General features: G+C 37.7%; 1 protein-coding gene across 1 annotated transcript in view; it reads right to left on the bottom strand.

Moving 5' to 3' along the window:
• Positions 1-21,255, bottom strand: part of GFRAL (GDNF family receptor alpha like) — a gene marked incomplete at both ends in the record, with an annotated part of 48,018 nt that overhangs the window by 9,670 nt on the left and 17,093 nt on the right. The window contains one exon of the mRNA XM_081140615.1: positions 19,015-19,265. Within this exon, the coding sequence (XP_080996741.1) occupies positions 19,015-19,265 (251 nt within the window). The remainder of the gene's footprint in view (positions 1-19,014; positions 19,266-21,255) is intronic.

Raw genomic sequence — 21,255 nt, 5'->3', positions numbered from 1 at the left:
GGCATGCTTTACCTAAATTTATTTTCTCCAGGTAATATATCTGGGAATCCATTAAAAAAATCTTAGGAAACAGGGGTATATGTGGTTGATAGACAAATATTTATATATTTTGGGTGAGCATAAGATATTTATTGAGGATTCTCACCTTAATCAATAGAAAGTCAGAAAATACGATACATGTAGGCATTAATCTGTAACACTTTCCTTTACTAAGCACACATATTCACAAGAACCTGACTACAATTTTTCTTGTTCTCTGTTCCTGGGAGTCAAATTTTTCACCCTGTGGTTTGGGAGATTGCTAACTTCACAAATGCTACTCCTATTGCCCCTTGGGGAGGCTGGCGTGATGCAACATTAATTCTTCGTTTGCTGCCAGTTAATCTTCCATTCTTCAATGTCTTAACTTGTCCTCACGGGATATTGTGAACTTAGAATTTTCCCTCTACTTTGGTGACCTATTCTAGCAGAACTAGAAGGAGTTCATGGATCATTTATACCTAGTCACCTATAAATGTCTCCAGGACCATGCGGCAGAAACCACCCTACTTGGACCCAAATACAGATGTTCCAGTTAAGTAATTACTTCCCACCTCAAAGGTAGCACTATGACAACCAACATGGGGTATATTTGTAGGATAATACATGACCCTGCTCTCATGAAGTTCTCAATTGAGCTTCGGGTAAGGGGCCTAATGTGAGTAAAGTGAGGTGGGAATAAATGAGGGACAACTAGGGAAAAGGGACACATTTGAGGAATGGTGGGAAATAAGGCTGATATTCTGGGTGTCCTTGGAAATCAGGTGAAGGAGCTGAGATGTGAGAAGGAGGAAAGCAGGATCCAAGGGGAGCGAGAGCTATCTTTTGCACACAGAAATAACTTGATGAAGGCGCAGCTCGAGAATTAGCCTAGTCATGGTAGACAGGCTGGTTCAGTGGGGAGCTCGAACTAGAAGCTACAGTAGCAGTTTAGGTGTGAGAAGATGAAAACAAAAATAGGTAGTGGACGCTGGGGCAGAGAACAGAGCAAGTGTAAGGATATATTTAAAACAGAGAGGCTTTTGTTGGACAGCAGAATGGTACAGGCATGTGAATCAAAAATGGATTAAAACTGGCTCTGCCTCACTCCAGCTCTGGCATTTTAGGCCACTCACTGAGACTGTTCCCTTATCTTTAAAATGGGGTAATGCCTACCAGAAAATGTTAAAAATGAAATACAAATGACAATATAAAAAGAGATTTTGGAACGATGTTTGGCACCAAATAAGTGCTCAATAAATTATGTCATTAATAAATATTATATAGAATTTTATTTGATATTGAATATGCAGAGTTAAAGATAAGTCAGGTTCTTGAGGAAACATGATGTTTTAGAATAGCTTTGGCATGAAAGATGAAAGACTAATAGAGGAGAGAACCACAACGTCCTCCCCCCTTCTCAACCTGTCTTTAGAATCAGAAAGAACTCCACCAGGATCTTAGCTTTGTCATTCATTAGCCTTGGACAAGCTAATTCAGCCTCTGGGTCTCATGGTTCTCATATGGAGAAGGGGAATTAAGATTGATTGTATGATTTTGCACAAGGATTCACTCTTCTTTCACTGTAACGATTATATACCCACCGCCTGATGCCATATGACCTAAAGCACCAATTTTTGTGGGAGTAGTATGTTTACTGCCCTACTGACATCAGGCTTGAACTTGCCTTGAGTTATCAAAAATGTGATCAGCAATGATATATGTTATGTTCAAGCAAAAGCTTAAGAACAATTTTATTGCATTTTTAAAACTCTCTCCCATAAAAATGGCATATTCCCAATAGTGGTGATGTCTTTAGCCTGAGTCTAGAAATCGGTTGCAGCCCGGCTGGGCGTGGCTCAGGGGTTGAGCTTTGACCTGGGATCCAGGCGATCGGGGTTCAATTCCTGGTCAGGGCACATGCCCGGGTTGTGGGCTCGATCAATGACTCTCTCATCATTGATGTTTCTATCTCTCTCTCTCCCTCTCCTTTCCTTTCTCTGAAATCAATAAAGATATTTTTTCAAAAAAAAGTAGAAATGGGTTGCAGAACCTTAGCCATGTCTAGAAGTGGGTCACCCCACAGCTGCCTACATGTACCATGACCTAGAAATCAAGCCTGAAGCTTGGAGAGTGTATGGAACTGGGCAACTCAGCAGCAGCAGCCTAATTCAGAGATAATAATGTACCACAAAGGAAAACTGCTGACATATGATAAGTGCTTAATATATATTAGCTCTCTTTACTTTTCTCTCTTATTTATGTCAACTGAATTGTAGGTAGAGGCCAAGAAGAAAAAAGTGAAAGAAAGTTAAAGGTGAGAAAGTCTCTCTCTTTGGGGAAAGGTGATAGCAATGCTCTCTCCCTTTTGAGGAAAATACTGGGCAGTGGGATACACATTCATTGCTGTCTCTCCTTATAACTGTTAACTTTAATTCATTTTATTATCAAAAGTAAGTATGAGATGCAACATCATTTTTTCTACTGGGATTTAATTATACCCAATCAATTAGGGCCACATTACTTTTATTCATAAACACCTTTAGGTTGCTTTACAATACAATATATTAGGCCATTGTAAATATGAATTTTCCATGCGTTTTGTCACTTTAAATAAACCCATAAAGGCATAATGAGGATTAGAAAAAAAACCTTTAACAAAACAAGTCTTCTGTACCCGAGTTTTCCATTATATTAAACGATGATAATAAATTTTATTGGCTCAATGTGAGGATTAAATGAGACAAAACATAAAATATCTTGTAGAAGATAAACATGCAATAGAAGCTATACTTTTTTTAAGCTAGAAAAGTATATTTGATTGTGGTTGCATGTCAGTATTTTACTATGCAGCATTAAAAATGGAACATTCCTAGGACTTACCCCTATAGGTTTTGATTTAATAGGTCAAGGGATAAGTGGGGGTAAAGTACTGGACATTCATAATTTCACAAAGCTGTCTAGACACTTTCAATGCCTGGGTGTGATAGAGAACCATTGGTAGAGTGTGGAAAATTCATGATGTTGGAGGCGAAAGAGAGAGAAACCAGATTTGAAACCACATTAAAGGCTAATGGAATACAAGTTCTTAATGAGAAAGAGAGAAGAAGAGGTCAGGGACTTCTGTTTAATAGATAAAGGCTTTTGAAAAAAAAAATCAGCAACTGGTAGAGAATAACCAGATGTAGGGATAGTGACTCTTGAGCCAGTTTTACCAATTAGAGAAAAATTTATTTGGATCAGTAAGAGATCTTTCCACTTCAAAATTTTCCTTTCAGCTACCTGGCAGTATTAAAAGAACAAAAACAATTAAAAGCAACAATATTTCCATTGTAGAGGAGGGGTGCTGGAATGGAAGTTTGGGCCAAAGAACAGTGAGGGGAATGGACTGGGTCGAAGCAGCCGTGTAGAAGTGTTGGAAGGCACAATTAGGGTTGTAGACATATGCTTAGTGTACATTTTCAATGTAATAACTACCATATGTACTTTAGACAAAATGCCATTGTAGGTTGCAGGCTGTCTGTTACACCAGGAAGAGGGAGTGAATAGAGATGCAGGTAGTGACTCATGGCTGGCATGGAAACTTAAAACATCAACAGCAGCATCTTCCTACACAGACCCCAGTGACACACAGCAGTATATCACTAAGATGAGTTGCCCTTTGAAGAAAGCCCTGAAATCTGATTTCTATGGTTTCCCACCTTTCATATTGCCTTGACTCCCAACTGAAATGGACATACAATCATGAGCTAGTGAGTTCCGGCCTCTTTCTGCAGTTGAGTTGTTTTGAAAGTCCCTGTTTTGTACTGACAGTGGCTGTCTGGCCACCTAATGCAGGGGCTAACATAATAATGTACCATCAGTCCCAGAGTTCTGGCAAATGCAAAGCATACTGGGAATCGGGAATTCTGAGTTTCCAGCCTCAGTGGCAACCAAAGGAAGCCTTTCCACTCTAAGCTGGATGCTGGAGGAAGAGAGAGAATGAGGCATCATCTCTGTCACAGAGACACAGTTTCAAAACATCATCAAGCACTCCCTCTACCCCACAGAGCACCCGCTCTGGGCTCTTTTATCTAATTTGAAAACAAATTTGTTTACTGTAATTGGTACCACGGGGGCCAAGTAAATGCTTTCCATAGAGTAATAGGTGAGAAGAATAAAAATTAGGTTGTGTCCATTCTTACGCTTTACTAGATAGCCATGTGATATTAGATCATTCTTAAAACTTTGAGATTGAGAGACTATTTACTGATGTTTGCAACACTGTAAAGTGTTTCCTTGAACCCATGCAAAGAACTCTAGAAGATGGTTTGAGACAATCTGATACTATTGGGAGATAAACAACTGACATTATCAGTGGGTTCTTAACAAACCTCTAATCCTTGTTCACTATCTCATTTTATTTTCTAAGTACCAAATGTTATTTTTTTTCTAAGGAGTCCCCCCTTTAAAATGATATCCCAGCATGTAGGTGCCAGAGCAATAACTATTAAGTGCCCACATATGGTGTTTTATGGGAATACATCTGATGCTATTATATTGTTGTCACAAGAATACTTGGCTCTTTAAGCCAGGAATACACATGCTCATAATAAATGATTTTTATGACTTCACATACACAATCATGATGCACAGAAAGTATAAAGGGAAGGCTGCTTATTTTATGCAGCTTTGGCACCAACTCCAGCCCCAATTATAGGCAACAAGGGGATTGTATGAAGCCAGTGAAAGCATAAGGGTGGAAAATGGAAAAGATAACACTATGCTTTCACAGACTGAAGCCTATTATTGTTCGAATTGTAACAGTATTGTTTTGTTGTTTTATTTCCTTCCATGATCTTAAATGCTCCTTCCTTCTTTAGTGATTCCAAAATGTGAGTTGTCTCACTCATCAATGGCAAGTCTTTAATCTTTTCTTTTTGGCTCAGAGCGAACAACAAAGGTAGTCATGGATGATTCATACCATCTTTCATGCTCAGTGGCAGACTCTTTCCCCTCCCTTAACAACACCTAAGCCTTTAAGGGTAGAGTTGGGAGAAAGTGAAGGTAGGAGACAGCTGTTCTCCTGTTGTTTCTATTGAGGGTTTGTACATTGCAGTATTTCCAGATTACAGTCGTGTGAAGCATTTTCTGCAAAATAGGAAGCCAAGCCAAATTTGCTGGGTTTCAGGTCTGCAGACAAAATTTAAACCAGCTGGATTTTATTGGGAACTTTTGTGCACAAGTAAACCTAGTGGTGAAACTAAAGCCAGCGTTTGTCTCCATTGGAATGGGCTGTGTCTTTAGGGGATATTCCCCCTCCCCCATGTCTCTTCCCTTGAGGGAGTGTTGAATTTTGAAATGTCCTGGAGAAACCTGCCAGGTTATCCCTTAGAGGGTCTGATTGGAATCTAAGCCAGTGAAGGTGGGTGGTGCAACCAGATCAGGTGCCACTCTTCAGAGAGGTAAGAGGAAGCTGGGTTTCTCCCTGAAATCTGATTTAAAATTAACCCAGTTAAAACAGCTAATGATTCCTTATACACAAGTACTTACAAAAACAAAAGCCAACAGACAAAAATATTCACTGAAACTCTTTCACACACACACAGAATAGTGCCTGCTCAAAGTGGCAAATAATGGCCAACTTATTGGTTTTGTATATAGCAAAAGTTCCACATCATATTTTGAGTATGCCTTAAGTGGAAATTTTCATGTCCCTTACTTAAAAATATGCCATTTTATAGATTTAAACATGTAAGTGGTAGAAGCAAAGACACATGCCCTACTATGATTATTTAGTGAGTCTGGGACATGTTACTTATAAAACTATTTAGAATTTGAAAAACAAAGCAATAAAAGGTAATCCAGCAACAGAGAAAAGCCTCTTACCCTCAATCTCAGTTTAGATTTCTGAAAGAATGAATATTTTTCCAAGGGCAATGAAAGAACTGATACAGGCCTTCTTAAAATTTTGGTATAATCATATGAAGGAAAAGTTCTTGGCAGACTACTGGTCTTTTGGCATTAAAAAAAAAAAAAACCTACTCCAGAGCTGGCCCTATACACAGTCAGTGTGGAGGTTTGTTGAAAATGTACTGGCCTCAAGTATATCTTTAGCCACCTAATCTCGTGCCAAGCATATTAGGGCACAACTAACATCACAGATAGCCTATTTTTGTTAAATTATTACCAAAATTTAACATGCAAAAAACCTGTGTTCTAGGGTCTAGGGTAGGGGTAACTGATTTCCTATGTACCACCTAGTGTATTTAGAGATCAAACTCATTTCCTAGGCTCTTGCATATCACCCCAGGATATGTTCTTATTGATTTTTTGAGAGAGAGGGGGAGAGAGAAAGACAGACATTGACTGGTTGCCTCCCTCACTTGCCCCATCTGAGGATGGAACCTGAAACCTAGGTATGTGCCCTGATCGGGAATTGAACCCACAACCTTTTGATGTACAGGGCGATGCTTCAACCTACTGGGCAACCTGACCAGGGCAGGTTTTTTTTTTTATATTACAACATGTTGTCTTCTGTCAAACACATATTTTCAAGGATTCTTTTATTATACACATACATATTCCCTGGAAGATGTAACATTTAAAATAAATTGGCAATTATAAATTTCAAATCATTAGATGAGAGGAGTACATTATCGTTGTTAAAAATCACAGTTTCTGGTGCCCCAAACTGCCTTGTTTAAATTCTGCATCTATTGCCTTCTGTGTGACCTTGGACAAGTTACTAACTTCTAAGTGTTCCAGTTCCCTCTTTAGGGGGCAGGGGGAGCACCTACTTCATATTCACATATTGCTTGTGAAAATGAAATTAATCAAAACATATAAAATCAATAGAATAGTGTTGAACATATAGCATTCAAGTAAGTCACAGGACTCTGAGTCAACAAAAGACAAGTAAGCTAGCATTCATAGCCAGGGTATAACTCTAAACTGGCAAACAATATCTTTATGTTTTTATTAAACCTTCAGTTGAAGGATATGATATCTTATATAGCTTCAGTTTCTTCCATGTTATTATTTTGCAATGTTGAGATGAGTTTGCAAGCAAATCCATTAAAACCTTCCTTGCAGTTTTTCAAATGGTAGGATTATTTTCAGGAATCTGTCCTACTCTTGATACCATTAATATGAATCTGTGTTTTAAAGATCTGCTTCCGGCTTTTAGTCATTCATTCTTTCTGAAGTGTCTCTGAGACAGGTGCTAATATGCTCAAAGAGTCCCAACACCTGATAGTCACTGCTTTCCAAAAGAAGTAGTTTCGAACAAAAGCTAAATGCCCTGAAGAACATCTACAGGCTGTACCTCTCTCTTCTAAAGACTGGTGACTTCCAGGATAGCCCCAACTATACCACCAGAGAGGTTAGACCATTCCTTGTAGTCTAATCTGGTAAGGGAATCTGACTGCTGTCCTTGGGAGGTTAGGCAAACATGGAGGAGGGGGGGAATTTAGGGGTTCTGAGATTTTCCTATGTGTGAAGTTCTGATGAGATGCCAACTGCCAAGACAAAATGTTCTTTAAAGTTGCAAAAGTTAGCATGAAAAATAAGATTTGCTCCAATACATTCAGGTTTCATTTCAGAGGTTCAAACAAGTAACCTTATCTAGCTGATCCCCCCCCCCCCCCCGCCCTTTGGTTGTCTTTTACCTCTGAGCCTCATTTCAGTTGGTATGGAGCACCCGTTCTGCACTTCTAGCTGAATACTGTGTGTTGCATGATGAAGCTCCAGTGATGACACTGTTTTGTTTTCTGACACCTGACTTTTATCCATCAGATCACTGATTATCCATGTGGACAGTAAAATTGTGGGGACAACTAGAGTTCTCCCAGTGATCCATTTTACTTTTTTCATGTTTATAACATGACAATCTTGGTACTAATGCATCTGGGATATATTAATAATTTATTTATACTTAACAGAAAGCAGACATCACCTCACTATTCTTTAATCAAAACCAGGACCTCTCTTTCTGTTGATTCTGGGGATGTTTTATTGTGTGGGGATAAAGGGGAGGTGATGAGATCTTTTGCTCCACTGACATGGTAAGCAAATTGAAACACATTTAAGAATCATGATTCTGGGGATGGTATCTCTTTTGGTGTTCTGAGACCAATTCCAATGTGTGTGTGGGGGGAGAGGGGGTTCCCCCATAACAAACAATTTTAGAGATACCACCTGGTGTCCTACAATTCAGTTCAATCCTGACGCTACATACCCAGAGGTAACACCATATTCCACAGGTTAAGGGTTCAGTCCTACAAGACTGCTTCCCCCACTCCCCCAAAAACCCCAGTCGCAATGTCAGGTTGTTACTTGTACTTCTGACCAGCTGGCTATAAATCAGTGTTTCCAACAACCCTTCCAACTCAGGATGCCAATTGCATGTCCAAGTTATCTGTACTTCTGACCGACTGGCTATAAATTAGAGGTTTTCATGAACTTCTTCTTGGGTTTGATTAATTTGTTACAATGGCTCACAGAACTCAAAAAAACATTTTACTTACCAGATCACCAGCTTATTATGAAAGGATATAACTCATGAACAGCCAGACTGAAGAGATGTATAGGGCAAGATAAGTGAAAAGGGCAAGGAGCTTCTATGTTTTCTCCACGCAAGCCACTCTCCTAGCACCTCCACCTGTTCACCTACCAGAAAGTTCTCTGAATGTATTCATTTTGGGTTTTTATGGAGGCTTATTACATAGGGATGGTTGATTAAATCATTGCCCATTGATTCAAACTCCAGGCACTCCTCATCCCTGGAGGTTGAGGGCTGGGTACTGAAAATTCCCTCTAATCACTTAGTGGGTCCCCTGGCAACCAACCTCCATTCTTAGGTTACACAAGAGCTTTCCAAAGGTCACCTCACTAGCATAACAAAAGAAACCCTTATTCTGGGAAATATAGAAATAGGGTGGAAAACCAAATATATTTTTCTTTTATAAATCACAATACCACAATATCTCAAAACAACCAACGTTGAAACTTCTTCAATGAGGCACAGAAGTAGGTGCTTGTAAGAGAACTTTACTAAACTCTGGCTGATTTCAGGAAAGAATCAATGAGTTCTCTAAGCTAGTGGTTCTCAAAGTATGGCATCTGGACAAACAGTATTTGCAACACCTGGGAACTTGTTAGAAATGTAAATGCCCAAGTTCCACTTCAGACCTGCTCTAAGCCACTATCTCAAGGAGAGCTTTAGGAAATTACAAGAACAAACTTGAACCCTTTTATGACACCAAGACACCTGGTGCCCATAAAAACAGGTTACTAGATTGACACCATGCATCAGATTGATTAGGTAGTTTGATTTCTCAGTAGCAGACAGATATATAAATTATTTGATACATCTTAAAAGGACTTAAGAGGTTATCTAGGGTCTACGCTATTCAAAGTGTGATTCCTGGACCAACAGCATTAGCATCACCTGGGAACTCATTAGAAATGCAAATCTCAGGCCCCATTCCATAACCACTATGTCAGAATCTGCATTATTACTGGGAACTACTTTATTATGAAACACATTAAAGTCTAAAACCAGTTGTCCAAGTTCATCTACCCTAACATCATTCAAAAATATATTTAAGAAGTCACTCATCCTGAGAAAATATGACACCTTGTGTGTTTCAGAAACGAGTCTGTCTCCGACACTACCTGTATGATATCATAATTATGCAAAAATTATTTATTTGCATGCTTTTCCAAAATCCCTCAAAACCTCTAGTAATAGTTTCTATTTACTGAATATTACTATGTTCTAGCTATTTCTTTACATAAATTAACTGATATAATCTTTGTACCAGCATTCTGGGTTAAGACTGATTATTATATTTTCTCTTTCAAAAACACAAAATTGAGGCAAAGAGAGTGAGTCACTTGTTTAGTTACTTATCTTGTAGAAGAGAAGAAATTATTTGAATCCAGACATGCTGGTGCCATATTTCGTCCCTAGGGCTTTGATCTCTAATAAAATCTATTAACACTTTCAAACATGGCATCTGATTATTAGAGTAATTGTTGCTGATCGTAGTTTTTACCAAGTTCGGGAGTGAAGCTGAAGAAGAAGAGAGGAGGAAGAGGCCCTGTTTATATTTTAGGTTTGAAAGCAAATAAAGGTCAAACACATTAATTTATCCCCAAGGCCCAAACCCAAAGAAATATCCAGATCCCTAAGTCTATAAATTAAATAACATAAAAGCAAAAAGTTACGGAATTTACCATGGATCTGAATTTTTACATTGGGTGGTAACTAAATCATTCTAAAGAAATGCATTTTTATTATTATTATTATTCTCTTTATTGCTAACTTATAACACACATGCCTATTCTTTAAAGAATTCAAAAGAGTTTTCGAATATTGAAAAACAAGATCCTAAAGGAATAATCACTAATTTCTAAAAGGAAAAACATACATTTATAAGTGAGTGTCTATGAATTTGATGAACTACAAATTCACCATGGAGCCACTTTAATTCAGAAAATACAGAATGCTGGACTATTTAGAGGCTATGTTATAAATATGAGTACAGAGCAGAGAAATTCTGTTGACTGTTCCTTGGAAAATCAAGAGACTTTTTTAGCACCTGGACTGAATTTGAAGAATACTGGACTTGAATTAAAGTTTTGTGTAGAAACCAAGAAAAAGTCAGTGGTTTTGGCTAGATGAAGTGATTTATTTAAAGTCAGAATTTAACACAAAGCTCCTGGAATACTAACCTATATGAATTGGCTATAAGGGAAGGTGGCATATGTGTGTATGTGTGTGTGTGTGTGTGTGTGTGTGAGAGAGAGAGAGAGAGAGAGAGAGAGAGAGAGAGATTTTTGCAATGGAAAAGTCTTTTACAATTCACTTAGCTGTTTTATTTATAGTCTATAATCTTCCTTTCTCAGACAGCCAGTGATCAGGTAACAATAAAAATTAAAACAAGAATTTACAAAAGTGAGTTTGAGCCTTTATTAATAAATTTTTGCACAATCTTTAAATTATTTTGCTAAAAATAAGTTAAAAATTTTATGTAGTTTAGAAAAAAAATGTATAAAACTATATACTATGCACCTCCATATATATAGATGTATTTAAAGAACTTTCTCTAAAAATATTCACTAATGGAATGTTATTTTTAAATCAAGACCTTCACTGGGAATAGACATATGAAATGTTGCAAGGGAAGATGAAATGCGGCCAAATAATCTATCCATTGAATGCGGACGAGATAAATAAAACAGTCTTACTAGTAGTCTTGATATCTAAGATGAGGCCTTAATAAAGAGATGGGAGAGAAACATGGCTATAAAAAGAAATTAAGTGATAGAAATAGGTACTAATCACAAGGGCTCTTTTCTTAAGCTTCTTAAAAGACTATATACATCTTTAGGAATTTTTATATTAAAATTTCACAAGAGTAAACTAGTTTTGCAAATCTTTTGGGGACAATCTTCTTTCATCCTTATTATTAACAGATAGAGCTGGCCATATTTTATAGTTTGTTAAGGATATATACACATTTAAGAGCAAATATACATTAGGATCAATTACTTATTTATGTATTGATACCACCCAAGGACCAACTATAAAAGTTTCCTACTACTCAGACTTTTTGAAAGTTGATCTATAAAGAGGAAAATTGTTAGAAAATATAAGGGGCTTGAAATGTTTTTATTAAAGTAGGCAGTAGCAGCTTGGTCTTGTTAATTCCTGATTCCTTTGCTCAAATATTTGAATTGAGAATTCCAGCCTAAGTGGAAACACAAATGAGTGAGGCTCTTAATAGGGAAGTTGTATTATTAGGAAAGTTCTAATAAAGGAAAGAAAAACAATGGTGTTCAGAAGACAGTACTGCTATCAAGATATAATAGACACTGGGGATGCTGGTTCATTCGTTCATTCATTCACTATTTATTGAGTGGCTAATGTGTACCAACTGTTTTTAGGCACTGGGGTGAAGCAGGCCACCTTGAGAGCTGTACAGTATTAACCTTGCCTTTCTCAGCACACACGTTTTTCATTCCCTGAGAGGTGTGAGTGAAAAGAGGCTCTGGGACCTCGGGCCAGTGACTGGGTGTTTCCCACATGTGGATTAGAGCAATGGTTCCCAAACTTGGTTGAAATCAGAACCACCTGGGGTGGTGTGTGTGTGTGTCTGTGTTTTAATATAGAGTTCTGAGCTCCACGTAGGCCCACTGAATTACAATAACTGAGGTAAGGGCCAAATATATATGTTTTAAACAAACTCTCTAGATATTTCTGAGTGTGAACAGGTTTGAGAACCAAAAATTTAATGTCCATCTTCTCAATATTTTGGGGTTGTCTTTGTGCTCATCAGGATCTTAATTAAGAATGAAATGATTTTTCCTAATAGAGTTATGGAACCAGCTGGCTTAGTGAGACATTAGAAAAAGAAACCCAAAGGTCCGGTCCTCACTCCAGAACCCAAAACAACTATTTATAAAGACAGGCAATTAAAATGTATACAACATTTGCTATGTAACAGGCACTTTATATACTTAATCCCATTCACACTCTCTGGATGAATGAGGAGTCTCTGTCATGCCCATAGAGGAGAGTTATATCTCAGGCTCCTCGAATTCTGGAACAGGGCTATGCCATCTGCAGTAGAGGACCATTTGCCATTTGGAATATAACTCCTAACATGCTACTGGATATCATCAAATCCACTAAGTCATTGGTTCCCAGAAAAGTGAAGAGACTGTATCAGTGCTAACTGTAAATGGGCAGCTGCCACAGAACAAATCCATGGGAGGTGGCTTTAGAGGACAATGGTGAAGGGAAATCCTCCCCACAAGCAGAGCATGAGTAGTACTCTGTTTTTTTTTTTAATCCTCAGCTGAGGATATTTTTTTTATTGATAGAGAGAAAAAAAATATCCCAACTGGGTATCGAATCCACAACTAGGTATGTGCCCTGACTGGGAACAAACCTGCAAACTTTTGGTATAAGGGACAGGACAGCAATCCAACCAGCTGAGCTACTTGGCCAGAGCTGAGCAGTAAATTGTTCACTTTGTGGGGAAAGAAGAGGATAGAAGTTAAGACTGATGGACAGTAGTAAAGAGAGATGCAAGGAGTAAACTTAGAGGATTGTAGACAAGGAAATCATGTGAAGACGCATGTGAAAGGAGCCATAGTAATGGCACAAAATAGGCAGATATTTATATTAATGTTAATGCCTAGCTGAGAGTACCCACCAGAGTAGGCCCTTAACAATTAAGTAGATTTGTGATCTACCCAGTGGAGGCCAACCATGCTATGCCATGAGCGTGAAGAGAGTAACTATGGTGAAAGGATGGCTCAATGCATGGGTGCCACAGAATGGACTCCCTCTCCCTACAGCTATCCATCAAAGTTCTGCCAATACGGAATGCCACACCTCCCAGCAATAGCAGAGACCTATACTGAACCCTCAATTTGGCAGGTTATGGCAACTGATGATTTCATAATCCTTCCACCCTGAAGAAGGCGATGATGCATTCCCACTGGAATTTATCCCTACTCTGGATATGAATTTGCCTTTGTTCTGTACCATCAAAATGCGTCCTCAAACGCCTGTTCTATCTTTGTGCAGATGCAAGGTGACAGTGCTTCCCTCTATACCTCCTTCTTCCCTCCCCAGTGCTTCTCTGCCACTGTGGCTGAAATGTAAGTTGGGCTCCACTCAGTATTTATGAATACACTATACACAATTTCTAGAGAATCAAGGCTCATGAGGCCACTCCTGAGAGGTGAGAGACAAGATCCAAAGGATAAATGCTTTCCCCTTTCTTCTGCTATGAAGATGGTTCTATGGTGCATTTCTCAAAGCATCTTGGAAGTTCCCAAAAGAGCAAGACAACCCAAAAAGAGCTAGAGTGATAGTCTGAGTCGATTATTCTTGACTGCATGGTGTAGAGTTTTACAATAAAGATATGAGCTCAGGTAGAAACTGGCTGGTTTTCAAGTAGAGATCAAAGAGGTTAAAATGAGGACTCTATAGCCCGGCAGGGTGTGGCTCAGCAGTTGAGCATCGACCTAGGATCCGGGAGATCAAGGTTCAATTCCTGGTCAGGGCACATGCCCAGGTTGCTGGCCTGGGGGCGTGCGGGAGGCAGCCGATCAATGACTCTCTCATCATTGATGTTTCTGTCTCTCTCTCTCCCCCCCTTCCTCTCTCTGAAATCAATAAAGATATATATTTTTCAAAAAGCAAGGACTCCATAACACTGAAAATTGACTGCTTCTAGATCCCAAATAGTAAGAGACAAGACTGGGTAAGATCTCCAGTTATCAAAGGCCAAGTGTTTCTGAGTTAAACAAATTGACTCAACTATGCAGCAGAAATGAGATTAAGAGTACAACATTTTCACTCAAGTCTATTGTTTAGATTAGTTTAAATCATTAAATTAGAGAGCAGGGTATGGGGGTGAGAAAGCAAGGAAATAAGGCAGACTTGGGAAATAAGGCAGATTTGGGAACTAAGTCAAGAAAACACCTTTTTATATGGGTACTGGCAAGTGCAACTGACTAAAAGCAAATAGATTAGAAACCTAACACATTTAAAAAAGATTATATTGCCAAAGAAGCCACCAGTCTGCTTGCAGAAAATGTGTGGCTGCTAAACTTCAAAACAACTTTCAATCCCTCAAACTATAAGAGCACCATGTTCCCAAGGAGGGCACACTTCCCCAGACCCAATTTAGATACGGCTATAAAGGAAGATGGATAGGGGAGAACTCCCAGAGGGAAAATCAGAGCCACAGAAGATGGTCCTTTCCAGTTAGCCAAGAAAATCCACACTGCTAGAGAGGCTTCACAATGCCTGTCAAGCAGCACCTCATTCCTGTGTGCTCTAACTTTCCCACATTTCCTTATTTTGAATGGGAGTTTTTATTGAGGTTATGCTGTCCCTGTTACAATATATAATGTGTGTGTCGGGGGACTGATGTTTGGGGCAGATGGCAGGGAATAACTAATCTCTATAGTTAGTAGGTTGCCTTTTTGCTGCTACATCATCCAAAATCTAATTACAGTCCAGAGACCAAAATGTTTCCAAAAGCCAAAAGAAAATATCAAATAGGTGGGCAGATAACTGTGTCTGAAGCCTAGAAAAGAGGTCTGCCCTAAAGACTGTAAGTGAAAATAAGGGGTAATGATGTTATAGCCATGGCTGATATCTCCTAGGGGCAGCTTATAGAGTTACACTAGTAGAGAGCCTACAGCAGTACCTTAAGCAACACAAATATTAATTGTCCAAATGGATAAGCCTACAAGATAGGTGTAGAAGAAGAAATACGTATAGTATTATTACAAATATGTGTGTATGTGTGTGTCCAGGTGAGGGAGGCTCTGGGTTGTGTGTATATAAGTTATTCAAGGTATGTATGTATTTTTAAAGGTTCAAAGTTAAAAAAAACTAAAAAAAAGAATGCATATCAACCTTCTGAACATTGACTCTCTAGAGAATGGGATGGGGAAGACTTAATTTATGTTTCTTTCTGTACTCTTTAAAACTTTCAGCTTGTCATAATTGTATTGTCATGTCTTCCATTCCCTGTAGGATTTAATTGAGATAGGTAGTCTCTTTTTATTTCTAAAAACAAGTCCTCAAAAAAAAAAGAACTGAATCTTTGTGGGCAGAATGGGGATATTTCCAAATCTCTTTTAGATGACTAGAGTTGGCATTAAAAAGACAGTTCTAAGCAATGTGACTAGAGCACATTCTGGTCAATAAGCTGTGCATCTACCCCTGTGTGCTGAATCCCTGTGTAACAGAGCAACACAGTGGTCATTCTTCAGTTTTTCCATCTCTGTGGTCCTCTCTGTAGTAACCAATGATTCACTCTTCCATTTCTTTCATCTCTCTATCAGCTCTGCCTGCCACAGGCTGGCTCTCTGCTGTAAGACACTGGAAGAAAGTAAGTCTTTGTGGATCCAGAGATTAGTAGTTAAGGGGAAGTTGGTGACTGAATAAATACACTTTGTTCAGGATGCTCCTTTGACTAAGTCTTGTCCTACAGGGGAGGTGGGCTCTTTGGTGCACTTTCACAGCTTAATTATGCGGCCAGAAGTAAGAGGCAATGCCTGAAAGGGCTTTGGAGCACACTGGGGGGGGGGGGGGGGCAGGCTTGCTGTCTACCGTTTCACAGGCAAGACGACATAGTGGGCTACCAGTCAGCCAGCCAGGGTTTAGGATCCTGAGTCTACTGCACTCTGGGTGTAGAACCCTAAGCAAGACATCTAACCTCTTAGTCTCCTTTATCTCATGTGTAAAACAAAGACAGTAATAGCCTCTAGTTCATGGAATTGTTAAGATTAAGTAAGAAAATGTGACCAGAATTAAGTACTCAAACTTTATAATTATAATTATTAAAAGACTGATTTGGTTACATCCATGTAGATTATTTCCAGATGAATTCAGGCTCCAAGCAAGTGTTCTTCAAACTTCTGAGAGAAACACATTAGTGAGTTATAAAATCCATTTAGTGGGTAGTAGTCAACATTGAAAAGGATTAATGGAATAGAATAACAATAAGTTTTGTTTTTTTAAAAAACGGAAGACATTGCATATAAAAAGCTAATGGAAAATTCATTGCTTACTGTGGTCTGAGGTTAAATGAGTTTGAAAAATAATGCTTTAAGCCAAAGAAATGTGCAAACAGAAACCCTTCCCCAATTGTCTTCTCAATTCTGCTTCTTTCAAGTAAAGTGAGCAAAAGCTAAAGGGCTTTGGAAACAGGCCGTAATGACAGATCTTTTTGATAATGCGGGAGCGTGCTGGGGCGATGTGAGAAGTCGGAGGCACTGGTGAGAGAGCCAGTTCACGCAAACGTGCTGTTGCTACTTCCCAAGCATATGGGGCAGGGGATAAAGATTTTTAGAACTAGCCAGGCCTCAGGATTTGGTTCTTGTTTTTGTTTGAAACTTTTCCTCTTAATTCAAGTATGGAGACTGTGACGGAAGGCCTTTAAGGTTCCTTTAAGTCTATAAAACTGTCACTTAAAATTCCTGCTTTTAGTAGGTAATGTTTGAGGAGCAAATCTCATAAAGTTTAGTGAGTGAAGAAAGTGAAGTAGTTTTGGATTTTTTCATTGTTCATACTACTTCAATGTTTATGAATTTTTAAATTCCATTTCTACTGTTTCTCTACAAATAATTTTTGCTCTGTACAGGTTTTAGTATCTAAACGCAATGGAAGTAAAATATAACAATAATTAAAAATACAAGAAAGAAAACCTGGATTAGAGCTAGAATTAGGCTGCTGGGACTGGCATTTGTAGGGAACTTATGCCCAGGAACAGAGTTATCACTAACCTGTAGGATCTACTTCTTTTTTTTTTCCTGACTACCATTTAATATGGAGAAACCACATGTAAATAACCATGATAATGTAATTGTATGTATTATTGGTTTACATTATTTTATTTGCTCTTTCCTTCTGTAATGTTATGAGCCATTCATTATAAATCCCTTTAGTTCCAACAGAATTAGCCACCTAATATTAATCAGAGAGCATGATTATTTAGAAAATATGACTCCTTATATATCATGCTGCGTTTTTCTTCTTTGTATCATGTTTTGATTGAAATATGTCTATAGTGCTAATTATAAAAATTATAGAAATTCCACAGAGAACTCTGTTGGAATCAAAACAATATATTCTGAATTGTATGTCTATTACCTAATATACAACAAATCACAATTTTAATCACATTAGTATCTGTAAAGAAAAATAGAAAAAAAAATAAAATGTGTGTATCTGTAGTTAACTAGATAAATGTATAGGTACAGATGTAGATACATACTTTGCTGTATCTCTCAAATATGTTTCATAAATATAAAGATTTGGTTTGCGATGAAACATCTATTATTTCCTCCCAGGAATGGTGTTGGCAGGTTTGATGTTTCAACTAGGGGCCTAGGGGCCTGAGGATGTTTTGAAATTTGGATGGATGCATGGACTAACTCTTAAGATGGACAATGGTGAGGTCTTGAGTTAGTATATGATCATTTCCTTCAGTACTTTCTCCAAGACTCATAGACAAATCCCTCTCAACCACTTGCTCACTTTAAGACTCTGGACAAATTATTTAAATTCCTAACTCTCAGCTTTCTTCTTTCTAAAACTGATAATAATAATTTTAGAAAATCTTTTTTCCATCCCATCATTACAGCTAGATTAGCAAACATATTAAAGACCAAGGGGAGAGAAACTAAATGGAAGAGTCAATATGTTATACATAGGCTGGGGCAGCCAGATTATTAAATTAATGATCCCTTGATGAATCCAACTTTGGTATATATATCCTTGTATAGCCTTGTGTAGTGACTCTGACCTTGGCCATGTGACTTGCTTGTCAAATGAGACATGTCTAATGTGACAGAAGCAAACACTTAATAAGTACTTGCCCATTAGGGCTTAGCTTCTGGGAATGCTGCCTTCACCGTGAAAGAGTCACAGGGACTACTGCTGAAGAGGTCATGGGGAGAAGAACCATGAACATTAGCCAACAATGCTTGCTAAACACCATCTTGCACTGTCCAGACTCAGTTGAGCCACCAGATGACTGTAGCTACACGATGACCACAGGTAAGGCCGATCATCGGAAGAGCCACCCAACTGAGCCAAGCCAAGTGTGCAGAACTGTGAGCAAATATATGGTTATTTCAAGTCCCTAAGTTTTTTTGGGAGGGGGTTGTTACTTACAATAAATACATGATACATTCAGTTATCTAATAGGATAAACCTTTTATGCTGTTGATATTGAAATCAATAAATAATATATAGGAATGACCAATCATATAAGTTAAAAACATGTACCATTTGCAGACAAATGAATAAAGTACCAAATGCACAAAACATAGAAAGCAGATTTTAAAATGGAATCACAAACAAAGTTATCTTTGTGAACAAGTTTTCTGTGCTAGATTACTTCTTTGTTCTGTATAGATAAAAGCAAGAAATATATCTTCTATATAATTTACTGAATATGTATAACTTACTGAAACATGATCTTCTATGAAGCATATGCTGGAAAACCTTACACAAAGGTTCTTCACTTTGTGTAATGCTCCTACAGGTGCACTGCACTTGAAGGACCGTCCCAAGGGTACCAATGTAGGCTGCTTTGCAGTCATCGCTGCCTGAGCAGATGAGGTCCTGCTTGCTCAAGGCACTGATGCAAGTCTCATCTTCATGGCACTTTCTAGTCACAGGCTGCCAGCATTTTGACTGAAATGTTCTATAGCGCCTCCTAGAAGGAGTCAAGAAATGGAATTAATCTCTGAATAATATTATTTCTCATTAGCATGAGGTTTTTCCTCATGTAATGAAAGACTGACATAAAACAAAACGCTTCCTAGATGCCAGTAGATACCTGAAAACCAAGTTTGTACGTTTAAACATCCCAACAGAGAATGTGGGAGAAAAAGTAGAGAAACCTTGTGAATTACTTTCCTCTTGTGATGAAAGACAGAGGCTAAGTTTACGATCCCCTGGATGAATTTTCCTTCATTACTAATTTTGTTTCAATGGCTGATGATTTGCAGTCTGAACTACTTGGGAGATTTATTAGCAGTGTTTTTGAAGCAGAATATGGTTTTAGTTGACTAGCAGTTGGCCACTGTTTCACACAAAGTGAGTTTAGATAAGGCTCTTGACCTTTCAAGCCAGTTTTCCCACAGGATAGGAGGCACTATACTATTTCTTAACGTTTCTAAGCGGACCAATTAGAATTTTAAAAATGCTTTGAGCTTCTCAGGCAGCAAGAGCTAATTTAAAGCAAAAATTTATGAGTTTCTTTAATTGCCAAGATAATCCATTAGAACCACATGCATTCATAACTTTTCTGACCATGTATTTGTGCTGTACTAGCTTTGCATAAAAATCTCAATAATGCACAATAATTTTAGTTTTGAAACTTTCACAGTAACATGATATTTCTCTCAGTGGAACCAAGGACATTAATCTTCCTACTTAATATTTATCACCTAAAGTTACTTTTTACCCCTTCTTGACTAGGTCACCATTAAATCTGCATGAAAACTCTGAATACATGACACTGGTCATGAGCTTATTTGTCCACATGGTGCTACTCTGCTTAAATCCATAAACCACATTATTTTCAATAATCTCATATTTTAAGTCATCTTAAAAGAATCAGCTTTTTAATACGTTGGCAAAATTAATTCATACCTAAAGAAATATAACACAGTTTTTGAGCATGTAATTTTGAGGCCAGAAAAGCAAATATGTTCCTTTAATGCATTTATGGGTTATTCGTAAGATGTTAGCTAAATATAAGTATTGACAATATTATCAGTTATGAGTTGAATGAGAATAAATTTGTACCTAGGTGACATTTTTTTTTAAAAAAATGTGTTTTTCTAAGTTTAAGTTTCATGAAGCCCTGGCTGGGTAACTCAGTTGGTTAGACTGTTGTTCCCATATGCCAAGGTTGAGGGTTTGATCCCCGGTCAAGGTACATACAAGAAGCAACCAATGGGTGCACGAATGGGTGGACCAACAAATTGATGTTTCTCTGTCTCCCTTTCTCTCTCTCTAAAATCAATAAAAAAAGATTAAGTTACATGATTTATCTATAAAACTAGTTGTAAAATTTGGCAAAGATGATGAATTAATGGATATTTAATTAAATATTAAAAATCATAAAAATACTTTGGTACATAAGTTACCTAAATCATTTTAAAGAAAATTTTAAATATGGAAAAAATTTATATCATAGAAATTTTGTTTTGGGTTTGAAATGTTTTGATGTATAATGTTTTATTTATCCATATGTTCTTGATATTCCACAATTTTCTATTTTGGTTTATTGTTCAAACAAATGATTAAAAGTAATTTCTTAAATGAAGTCGATTATTTTGTTTTTATTTTTGCTATTGATTTCCAGTTACATTGCAAAATGTAAGAGAATGCGGTCTGTGTAACTTTGTGACCTAATATACAGTCAAATTTTATAAATGTTTTATGGCACTTAAAATAAATGTGTATATTGTGAAGTTTTGATTTTAAAAAGTAGTTAGAACACTGCAGTGACAACGAAAATAAGACATCTAGGAATAAACTTAACCAAGGAGGTAAAAGACCTGTACTCAGAACACTATGGGACATTGGAAAAAGAAATAAAGGAAGATAAAAACAATGGAAGCATGTACAGTGTTCAAGGTTTGGAAGAATAAACATCAATAAAATCTCTATACTTCCCAAAGCAATCTATAGAT

Source organism: Miniopterus schreibersii (genome assembly GCF_964146895.1).
Source record: "Miniopterus schreibersii genome assembly, chromosome: 6".
NCBI lineage: Eukaryota > Metazoa > Chordata > Mammalia > Chiroptera > Miniopteridae > Miniopterus > Miniopterus schreibersii.
This window is presented reverse-complemented; position numbering and strand designations above follow the sequence as displayed.